At 40.1% G+C, this 12,653-nt stretch overlaps 1 protein-coding gene across 1 annotated transcript in view; it reads right to left on the bottom strand.

The window, feature by feature from the left end:
* LOC308369977 (protein NLRC3-like) overlaps window positions 1–2,437 on the bottom strand; it is a gene marked incomplete at both ends in the record, with an annotated part of 4,691 nt that extends 2,254 nt beyond the window's left edge. Inside the window, one exon of the mRNA XM_080844536.1 lies at window positions 669–2,437. Coding sequence (XP_080700662.1) covers window positions 669–2,437 — 1,769 coding nt within the window. The remainder of the gene's footprint in view (window positions 1–668) is intronic.
* Window positions 2,438–12,653: the final 10,216 nt, after the last annotated feature.

The following is a 12,653-nucleotide window of genomic DNA, read 5'->3' on the forward strand; positions in this document are numbered from 1 at the left end:
CACACACACACACACACACACACACACACACACACACACACACACACACACGAAATGATGCTTACTGCAGTCACTCCAGTTTGCAGTTTCAATGACAAAGAGCAGAACATAAAAGTTCCACTCCTGAGTCTCCCAGCAGCTCATTGAAGCCAATTCATTAAACTTAAGATTAATGAATACATATTATTAATATTTCACTTACCAATGTACACACACAAATACTACATGTAATGATGCTTACTGTAGTTCCTCCAGTTTGCAGTTTTGATGAGAAGGAGCAGAACATAGAAGTTCCACGCCTGAGTCTTAAAATGAGCTTAATGTTCAGTTACCAATAGAAATCACCAAACATCTAAGGTGTAATTATGCTGTTTAGTGTTTGACCTTCAATCCATATTAGACTGATGTGAGGTATGAACTGCAGTCAGCTCTACTCTCAATTTAGAAGAAATGTTCTCTTATCAGGGCAGTTCATTTACCAGGAACAAAAGCAACTATTTGATGATATGCCGTCTACTGACAATCAGGGAACTCAGGGAATATGTTTTTTTTTTTTACCATTTTGACGATGTGATGTCTCCTGAAAAACTTGCTGAAAAATCTGTCTACAGACCCCCCCCCCCCCCCCCCCCACACACACACACACACACAAACAGTGTTTTACTGACTCAGCTGATATGGAAGATTTGACCACTGGCATCAACTTCTTCAGAACTTCATCAGCAGTGAGGAGTTCAGTCAGATCTTCCTCTGGTGTCTTTATGTACTTCTGCAGGTCAAACTCATCCAGCTGCTCTTGTGCAGTCTTAAGCTTAAATGTCCCAGTCTTCCACTCTCCTGGTAAGAGCACGTCCACACACAGAGTTCCTGAGCTCCTGTCAATGTCCTCCACTGCTGCATGGTGATTCAGCTCATTCAGACAGTAGAACAGGTTGATCTCTCTGTCTGATTTATTCTGATTTCTAATCATCTGTTTGACATACTGGACTGTTTGCTCTGAGCTCTGTGATTGGCTTCTTGTCTGTGGCAGAAGGTGTCTTAAGAGATTCGTATTGGACTCCAGTGAGAGGCCCAGAAGGAAGCGGAGGAAAAGGTTGAGGTGTCCATTCTTACTCTGTAAGGCCAGATCCACTGCAGTCTTGTGTAGGTCTTGAAGTGTTGCAGCTCTGAACAGAGCAGAGAGCTGAGAGGTTTGCTGTTGGTCAGGCATGTTTCTCTCTCTGTTGCTGAAGCAGATGAACACATATAAAGCTGCAAGAAACTCCTGAATGCTCAGATGCACAAAGCTGAACACCTTCCCCTCCTCTCTGAAGATCTGAGTACACACTCCTGAGTACACTGATGCTTCTGTGACATCAATGCCACACTCTCTCAGGTCTTCCTCATAGAAGATCAGATTGCCCTCCTCCAGTTGTTGGAAAGCCAGTTTCCCCAGTTTGAAAATCATATCTTCAACTCTCTCTTTTCTCACTGTGTACTTTTCATTTGTTATGCTTGTCTGAATGATCAGGAAGTGTGTGTACATTTGAGTGAGAGTCTTTGGCATTTCTACACTCCCTGATTCATCTGATGTTTTCTCCACAACAGTGGCGGTAATCCAGGAGAAGACTGGAATGTGGCACATTATGTAGAGGCTCCTGGATGACTTCAGGTGTGTGACAGTTCTGCTGGCCAGTTTGTCATCACTGATTTTCTTCCTGAAGTACTCCTCTTTCTGTGGGTCGTTGAATCCCCTTATTTCTGTCACCTGGTCCACATACTCAGGACGGATCTGATTGACTGCTGCAGGTCGGGTGGTGATCCAGAGGAGAGCAGAGGGAAGCAGATTCCCCTCAATGAGATTTGTCAACAGCACATCCACTGAGGCTGGCTCTGTCATATCACAACACCTTGGGTTGGAGTTGAAATCTAGAGGAAGTCGACACTCATCCAGACCATCAAAGATGAACATGAATCTGTGCTTTGAAGAAGTGAATATCCTTGGATCTGTAATTGCAGGGAAGAACTGCTGAATAACCTCCACCAAACTGAGTTTTTTCTCCTTCATCAGGTTCAGCTCTCGGAAGGGGAGAGGAAATATGAAGTGGACATCACGATTCTCTTTCCCTTCAGCCCAGTCAAGAATGAACTTCTGCACAGAGACTGTTTTTCCAATGCCAGCCACTCCCTTAGTCAGCACTGTTCTGATGTGTTTGTCTTGTCCAGATAAAGGTTTAAAGATGTCACTGCAGTTGATTGGTGTGTCTGCTGCTTCTCTCCTGGATGCTCTCTCTATCTGTCTGACCTCATGTTCATCATTGACCTCTCCTCTTCCCCCCTCTGTGATGTAGAGCTCTGTGTAGATCTTACTGAGGGGTGTGGGGTTACCCTGCTTTGTGGTTCCCTCAATCAGATTCTGAAATATCTTTTGCAGGTCAGTTTTGTGGATCTTCTGCATCTCCACATTTACTGAACCAGGTTGGTCTCTGTGTGTGAAACCAAGAACAAATATGAAATAACTTGTTTACTGTCATATCAAGCAGGAATGTAGTCTGTATACCTACCACTCTGTCTGAAGAGTTTCCCCCTAATGTAGTCTATATAACTGCCACTCTGTCTGAAGAGTTTCCCCCTAATGTAGTCTATATAACTGCCACTCTGTCTGAAGAGTTTCCCCCTAATGTAGTCGATATAACTGCCACTCTGTCTGAAGAGTTTCCCCCTAATGTAGTCTATGTAACTGCCACTCTGTCTGAAGAGTTTCCCCTTAATGTAGTCTATATAACTGCAATTCTGTCTGAAAAGTTTTACATTAACTATACTCAGCAGTGTATCCCCCTAATGCTCTTCTCTCATGTGATTGCCGATTAATTGACTTGCTTCAAATTTCCACTCCAGTCGTTCTCTCTCACTCCATTTCAACTGCTGACACAGGAGGGCTGCTGGATTTGTGCTTGTTGCTCCGGATTATTACTATGTCACTTCACTGACTTGTTCCTGCTCTGCACAGAAATTTATAATTGGACAATTCCCACTGTTACATCTGCCTGGGAAAATTTTATTTTAGGGGATTGGCTTGGGTCTTCAGGTATAAAACCAAGAACTTTAGAGTGTTAAAGTCTCTCGTTCTCTTTCTTCTTCTCTCACTGCTGCTGGTTCTCCTCTCTTTGAATGTGTTTGTCTTTAAGAGTGGGGATCCTCTCTAATTATTGTTTACTATATTTCCTATTTCAAGACGTAATCATTTTAAGTTGGAAACATTTAGTTTACCTGTAGCATCTTTTTAAAGTCTTGGAAAACTGTTTGGACAGAATTGTTATACCTTATTCTCAGTACTGAATTTTTAAGTGCAGAGGAATTTACTAAAATGGTTCAACTAGCATGAATGAGGAGTGAAATAGCTGTATTTCACACACTCCCACACACACGCTTACACACACGTGCACATACATGTTGACACACATGTGTGGAGACACACGAATGCACACACATGTAGACACACACACACACACAACGTGTTAAGAAATTTCAAAGAATATAACTGATTTAATTTATAATATCTATTCGATTTTAAATATTTTCACAGTGTTACTTTGAAGATCTTTCTTTAACTCTATTAATTTACTTATGAAGCCTTTTTGATTTGAATGGCAAGGTCAGAGACAACAGGTCAGCCTCTGGTCTGTCTCATACTGCCACCTTCTGACAATATGGTGATACTGCAATGATCAATACTACATTTTGTAAAAACCTACAAAATATACTGAAATGGTTCTCAAGATCAGTTATAGGATTATTTCACCCTTAGGAGGGCTTAGGCTTGTGACAATGTGAAGGCTAATACCCTAATCAATCAATCATATCAGTGAATGGATTTTGTCTGTCTCCTTTAATATCTAGATACTATATACAAGATATTTAAGAAATATCTATAACTTCCCATCTCATATAAATATCTAAAACAAAAAACAAGTCAAACACATTTGGTATACTTTTACACTTCAGGTGTAATTCAAATGACTGTATGGATGATTGTATTTCCTGTGAAAAGTCCTCATTACTACTCACCTCTGACCAGCAGGAATACCTCCTTCTGCTAAGGGAAGTGGAAGATTCATGGACTGGTCACTTTTCATGGACACACAGCTTGGTACCGGAGAGTGTGATCTCTTCTGCAGGATGTGGCTATGTTTAACAGAAACACAGAGAAGCACACACACACACTCACACACACCAGCACACAAACACACACACACACACACACACACACACACACACACACACACACACACACACACACACACACACACACACACACACACACACACACACACACACACACACACACACACACACACACACACACTCCTGTCCATTAGTGTCTATTTCAGCTCCTGTCTATGAGAGTCTATTGCAGTTCCATCACAGGTCACCAGTGGAAACTGCTGCAGCACCTGTAATCACAAGCACATCTGCTGAATCTGCCGCACACACACACACACACACACACACACACACTTTACCTCTTTATTTGGATTCGATAAATTAGTACATATCAGGCAAAATCCAAATTTGGCTAAAGGGAAGTCTTAAATTGCATTCAAAGTTCTAGTCCATATTGTGCATTACGGGTAAAGGTGACACCTGCGCTTCCAGATAAAGAGGCTACCTATTAATGCTGCCGTGGAGCAGTACTTTGCAAAGTGTTTGGCCCTTTTTTTTGAGAGACCACAGATTTGTAGGCCTCGCACACACATTCTATGCACATGACCTAAGCTGCCAAAGATCAAGGCAATGATTATACATGTGTAGCCATAGTTGGTTAGAACAGTACTTAAGGGTTGATATTTTAGCAGTTTTGACGCATAGCAGGTGTCCATGTAGGCGTCGTAAGAGCAGCCAATCTCAATGATTGTGATTGTTTTCTTTTCTTCATTAATTGACACAAGGTCCGGTGTATTTGCGATGTGCTTAATGGCAGTATTCAATTCGTTCCGCTGATCATGTGGAATGGAGAACCAGTGTGATTTAACAGACTCCATGCATTCACATGTGACTTTTTCTATTTTGTTTCTTCATTGTCGTGGTATGTGTGGTAGTATTTGTTAATTGTATGTAGTTTTACTGTCCAGTCAAAGAGTATCCTCCTCAAAAGTTGATTATTCGTCATATCGTCAACGGAGAAGGTTATTGGCTGCAATTTGCCATCTCTCCAGGACCTGTATGGATCCAGGACCCTGAGGCGTGCAGGGAAAAATTATGGCCGACCCCTCCCACCCTGGTCACAAATTCTTTGTGACCCTCCCCTCCGGCAGAAGGCTGCAGGCCATCAGGACCAAAACCTCACGCCACCAGAGCAGCTTCTTCCCGTCTGCGGCTGGCCTCATTAACAAGGCCCTGGACCCCAGCCCCCCAACACGGACTAATCCTGAGCTCTGTATTGCAAACTAGTCCTGCATTTTCCATTTAATATATTCTGTACATTTTTTTATATATTCAAGATTTAGTTTTTTCCTATAATTAATAACTTAATATGTGTATAATAACTAATATTTGTATAGTTTATTGTGTATGTTTATTGTTTGCACCAACGTCCCACAAAAAATTCCTGGTAGGTGAAAACCTACTTGGCAGTAAAAAACCTTTCTGATTTTTCTGATTCTGATATGGAATTATCGACACACAGAAATACACACTTCAATAATCAAAGGTGTGTAGACAAGGTTTACATAATTGAACAAACAAATGTACACACACATCTTACACACACCTTCATCAGGAGAACATTAATTTTGCTGATCCTGTCTGCTAATCACACACCCAGCATACATTCTAGAGTCATAATCTTACTGTCCAGTCGAAGAGTCACCTCCTGTAAATTTGATTGGTTGATCCATGGACCGGTCACTCTTCATGGACACACAGGTGGGGGTTGGGGATTGTGACCTCCTGTTAGAGCTAGATCCCTCCATCCTAGAGAAGAAGAGGAGAACTGCCATCAGGAGAACATTCCTCTCACTGCTCATGTCTGCTTCACACACACACACACACACACACACACACACACACACACACACACACACACACACACACACACACACACAGTGCTTTCATCATTATTTTCTTCCTCCATGCATTCATATGTGTCACTTTTTCTAATATTAAAACTTGATAATTTGTTAACTCTCATTACAAGGTAGTGTAGTATTTGTTATTTGTATGTCGTCTGGGAATAATGTATGTAAAATGTATGTAAACCTAATACTAAACTGTTAAAATGACCCAAATTATGTTTCAACTGTAGAGGTGTAGACATCTCAAGGAACAGCTCTGTTTGATTGAATGCCACTTGAGACCTTTTGCTGTCTGGGAAAAGTGGTTGGTACAGCATTGTCATACCTATTGGTGTTTATCAGCTGAGCTAAAAGTGGTTTTAAACTATAGATGGGTTAGCATTTTTAGAGATTTAGTTGGATTCAGTTTAATTCTGCTTGCAGCTACTGACTTAGAACACAACCATGCCAAATATCTGATTGAGGCAAATGGCCATTACATAAATACAAATGTTCTCATCTCTGATTGGTCCAGTTACTACACACTCTTGCTCTACTGTGGGTTGGGTTCTACTTTCTGATAGGCAGCCAAATAAAAACCAATCAGCTCTCATCAGCTCTCATCCAATCATCTTTAGTTGCCAGGCAGAAATCCTGCTGACAAGTTTTTTCCCACACACCTACATGCATAATCTGATCTTATTTGTACTTCGTAACTTTTTGCTTACAAATAGATAATAAAAAAGATGTATAACACAAATTAACAAACAAACAAATAGACACTTAAATACACAAAAAATACATTTAAATGTATTATAATTGTTGTTGTTGTTGTCTTACCCGAGAGGCTCATGACCATGGTTCTTTTCTTCACTGGAACTCATTTTGGGGCAAATACACCCCTTTTCCTGAGATATCCCCCTCCTGGTATTATACTGGAGAATGGGAGAGAAAGACAGACATACACAAAGTGTCACAAAGTGTAACCAAATCTAAAAAAAGAGAATATTACTCTAATTTTCAGGTCCTTGCACTGGATCCCAGTTAGATACAGTACTGAATTAAAAGTATGACTTGCTGAATATAAACCTGTCAGGTCTCTTAGATCTGCAGGAGCTGGTCAGCTAGTGGTGCCCAGAGTTGAAACTATGGTGGTAATGGTATTTAGCCGTCATTCCTCTGCTGAAACCAGCTCCCCATGGGGATCAGATCTGCCCCAACTCTAACCTGTTTTTAAAAAAGAAGCTCAAAACTGCCTTATTTTCCACTGCCTTCCAATAATCAGTTTGCTTTATTCTAGAGTTGTGAAAAAGTACGCGTTAACGCATTATGATTAAATTAGAGGATTCATTCGATCATTTTTTTAACGCATTTAACGCATGCATACTGACACCATACCACTGGCAAAAACAGAACATATTTGAATATTGAAGATCTTACTCTAGAGAGCAAGGAGAGAAGAACCTCCATCATCAGAACATTAATCAACACTGATACACACACACTCAAACACACACACATACAGTACACGTCATCATCAGACCACATTGATACTGTTAGATTTAGGTGGATCATATGGATACATAAGATCATAACTCCACATACCAGGCCATATCTCATTTTGACCCGCACTCTTAGTTTGCATATCACCATGCCCCATCCTCCTGGCCTTTCGTCTAAGTTGGTTGGTCGCATGGTTCCTGGCTTTTGTGTGTCTTGGAGCCAGAGGCATTAGACTGATTGTTGGCCTTTGTCTACAGCCACGACAAGATGGTTAAAGCTAAAAGGTATTAGCATCTATATGGCCATACCTGGTATATATGGCCCTTGGTCAAAGCTAGACTTGCCCTTTGACCTGCAGACACACCCACTCCGTCCCCTAACATCATGTCTTGTTAATTCAACTCTATAAATGTATGTTCATTTCTGCAATATTTAGAGAAGACCTCCTCGTATCCAGAGACCTTTCCTGGCAGACGAATACGTGCCTCCTGGTTCTTGCTGTGTCGATGTGACCATGGCTAGTGTCTGAATAGACAAATGATTTTCGCTAAGCCGTCTTCAAAAAGTCTCTTACTCTGACAAAGCTAACTTGACCAAGTGTGGGCCTCGACGGTTTCGCCGAAGAAACAGCAGATTCTTTCAATACTGACACACACACACACACACACACACACACACCTCCATCATCGAAACATCATCTCTCACACACCTCCATCATCAGAGTATTAATCACCACTAACTCACACACACACACACACACACACACACACACACACACTCCTGTCCATTAGTGTCTATTTCAGCTCCTGTCTATGAGAGTCTATTGCAGTTCCATCACAGGTCACCAGTGGAAACTGCTGCAGCACCTGTAATCACAAGCACATCTGCTGGATCTGCCGTTTGTGTGTGTGTGTGTGAGTGCAACATTACACACAATCACGTTGTTAATTTGAACCAGACTAAAATGATCACAGCAAGTGTATGGGACAATATCTATGTATGTACAGATTATGACAAGTGTGACTTTGGTACAGTGGGTAGAGAGGTTGGTCAGTAGTTGCAAGGTTGTTAATGCGATTCCCCTTACATTCCCTTGTAAGTCGCTTTGAATAAAGGCGTATGCTAAATGACTAAATGCAAATGTATTAATAAGAAAATCAATAAATTGAAGCAGTGAAAAATAGTTTAAATTTCTCTCTATTTTTATCATGAGTCCATCTTAATAATTTTCTACAATAATAATATGCTATGGTGTAGTAACAACACTGTCATACAGTATAATTATGAGTGCATTGTTCTCCGCATCGCTGACAATACAAAAATGTACCACTCGCAAAAAAACGCAAGACAGTCAATGCTCGGCTGTTGTGTGTGATGTTTGCAATAAATAGCTCGAGAAGGTCTTGTAAATGAATGATTCCTTGGCGGCTGAATCGGTAGTGCTCATACAAGAACTCATCATGATGGAATAATGGGTCTTGGCGATCGCGAAGAACTCTCTACCTATGAAGCGCCAATCTAACTACTATGCTCCTTGGCAATGGGATCTCTCCTTTTTCCGAGGGTGTGGCAAGCTTATCCAGCTTCACTTAAATTAGCTAATTGATGATCGATATGGTGATTTATCCAAAGGTGCTTCCACGAACCCAAAGTAGGGACTTATATAATCTCTTCTTGGAAATGATCTTGGTCTATTTCAGCACCACTGGTTAAAATGTAGAAAAACAGGTATTCGATTAACTGGTTTAACCTGAAGACGGGTTAAAGATTTCTAAATGTTCAGACTCTCACAAGTAAACATAACCATGAAAACACATAACATTAAAATACAAATATACACATTTTTCCATGTATCATCAAATATATACCCATACACATACTGAGACACACGTGATAAACACACACACACACACACACACGGACACAAACAAACAGAGAACACCATAAATAAATCAATACAGTGTATCTTCATGTCCAAATGATCTCACCTGATTGTTTGTCAAGTGTAATCTCTCTTTAAAACACAGTCCTTCTTCTGCTTTCTCTCATAGATCCGGAGCATTGTCAGACATGTGGGAGAGTACCCTACCCAACACTTTGTGCCTTCAGACTGAGTCTGTTACTTCCTGTTTCTCAAACAGGTTCTGAAATACCTCCCCTCTACCTGTGACCTCATCCATACACCCTTGAATGTGGTGTGTGTGTGTGTGTGTGTGTGTGTGAGAGTTAGTGATTAGTGATTAGTGATTAATGTTTTGATGATGGAGGTGTGTAGAACCTGATAATGTAATAATTTCCTGATAATGTAATAACCCTGATAATGTAATAAAAAATCCCTCATAAGTCCCTAAAAGATGTAATAAAACCTGATAATGTAATAATATCCCAATAATGTAATAAAGTGCATTTCCCAATAATGTAACAATCATCATACCAATAATGTAATAAAATGTTACATTAATTGGAAGTTATTACATTATCAGGTTAGCCTCAATTTTGCAGAACCTGATAATGTAATAAATTCCTGATATTGTAAAAACTTTGGTCAGTGCTGAAATGTTGGGACACCAGTTATTCAGACCAAGTGAGTCTTGATGTCTTTAGCCATTGTGTTTTCCACTGAAAGGACAAGCCAGCAGAGGATCCATTCAAACTGCCTTGTCATGTGCAAAGTCAAGGGAAAGTAGAGGATATGCATGTTGCATGATGTTTTGCAGTATATTGTGTAATTTTTAAGGGACATTGCCACACAAAATCAAAAGAGAATTTGATATAAATCAAATAGCAAAATGTCAGCTATTGATGATCAATGAGGACTTAGAAACTCAATGTTCTATGTGCCCATTAGCTGCCGGTCTATAACATACCAAAATGTTCTTATTTTTTCTCTATTAGTTGATTACCACTGAATATCCCTTTCATCATTGTAAAAATTGTGCATTCGCAATCATATAAAATATATACTGTATCTGCTAATAGTGAAGCAGCAGGTCTCTGGACAGCTTCACTGTTTGGACCTCTGAAACTGGAGACCTGATCTGAAACTGGAGACCTGATGCTACAGCACCAACCAAAGTTATTACAATATCAGGTAATTATTACATTATCAGGTTCTGCAAAATTGAGGCTAACCTGCACTTTATTACATTATCGGGGTATTATTACATTATCAGGTTTTATTACATGTTTTAGGGACTTATGAAGGAATTTGTATTACATTATCGGGAGTTATTACATTACCGGGAAATTATTACATTATCAGGTTCTACAAGGTGTGTGAGAGATGATGTTCCGATGATGGAGGTGTGTGTGTGTGTCTATTTAATTGTAAACGTGCAAACAATGGAAATATGAATCATGAAAAACAAATGGAGTTGTTAAACTGGTCAATGCACAGTTTTATGCTCTATTGATTGCAGAAAAGGAAAAAAAAAAACATATTGAGTAACCCAAGACTAGGCATTAAGTTTGCATGCCAAGCAATGACCAGTAAATAAAAAAAGGCAAATCTTCACGTTAGCTTGGCATTGCTAAACTACCAGCTTTATCTTACCACTACGATAAATAAATAATCAAGGTACAATCGTGTTATTTTGATGCTATTGCTGTATGTCAACATGTATTTTGCTAGATAACAGTATAAAATCATGTCAGTAACCGTATGCGATATGCAAAAGTCATAGACATTAACTTAGCATAGCAAGAACTCCACATAACTCGACCTGTTTCCCAAAATTTAAAGGCGAATTTTTTGAGGTAGACGGGAAACGCACTGAAACCTCCACAAGTTATTCTTGGGGCCTCTGAACTTGAACATGTCCTCAGATGAGGCTGACTCAGAATCCATGCTGAAAAGTTGCTTGTTAGTCAGGCTGTTTGTCGAATGTTTAAGCAAAACAGGCAAGGCTACCGTAGTGCTGCTGCCAATTACACACTCTGCTGTCATTGGAGCTGATAGAGCCACCTGATTGGTTGAAACGTCCTAAAGCAACGCAATCCATATTTTCGTGTAGGCAACATTTTGGCGAAACTGTTCATAAAATGTAACGAATAACGACACATATTGTAGAAATGTAGCGGAGTAAAAGTATAGATAATAGCTGCAAAATGTAACAAAGTAAAAGTAAAAAGTATGCACTATTATTTTTACTTAAGTAAAGTACAGATACGTAAAAATGTAACGAAGTACAGTAACAAAGTAAAAATACTTTGTTACATTCCACCACTGAGCAGCAGTGGGCTACAGACTGCACATGTTGTTGTGTTTAGCAGCAGTGGGCTACAATAATAATCGGTGCCTGTGACACTTTGTATGAACGAGTTCATATTCACACATAATAACACCAGTTCATCAGAATGCTGATATGAAATATGAAAACAACCAGTAGTCAATGTGCAAGCTTCCAATTAATCTTTATTTAAGATACTCTATTTGAGTTGGGGTAGTCGGTCCTTCAGTCCTGGCATGATGATCTCTCGCGACACGTTTCACCTGTTTGTGTTTTCTTTTCCTTTGATGCCGAAACAAATGCTTGTGGAGTCAAGTGCAGTTGAGAGGCGCTTGTCTCCAGGGCAAAGATTACACTGATATAACTGTCATATTTTTCTCTTTTCACTGATAAAAAAAAGGCTGTGATTGGATTACATACCTGGAGCTGGCCCTGACGGGACAAAATAAAATCACCCATTCTCCGGGATGTCCCGGACAATTGCCTCTCTCCTACTGATAACTATTTCACTCGTGCCTCTACTACTGATAACTCTTTCACTATTGCCTCTACTACAGATAACTCTTTCACTAGTGCCTCTCTTCTACTGTTAACTCTTTCACTAGTGCCTCTACTACTGATAACTCTTTCACTAGTGCCTCTCTCCTACTGATAACTCTTTCACTAGTTCCTCTACTACAGATAACTCTTTCACTAGTTCCTCTACTACAGATAACTCTTTCACTAGTGCCTCTCTTCTACTGTTAACTCTTTCACTAGTGCCTCTTTACTACTGATAACTCTTTCACTAGTGCCTCTCTACTACTGATAACTCTTTCACTAGTGCCTCTCTACTACTATTGACGACCAACTGACATTCACTCACCACATTGCCTCTGTCTCCTGGTCG

Source organism: Sprattus sprattus (genome assembly GCF_963457725.1).
Source record: "Sprattus sprattus genome assembly, chromosome: 9".
Lineage (NCBI taxonomy): Eukaryota > Metazoa > Chordata > Actinopteri > Clupeiformes > Clupeidae > Sprattus > Sprattus sprattus.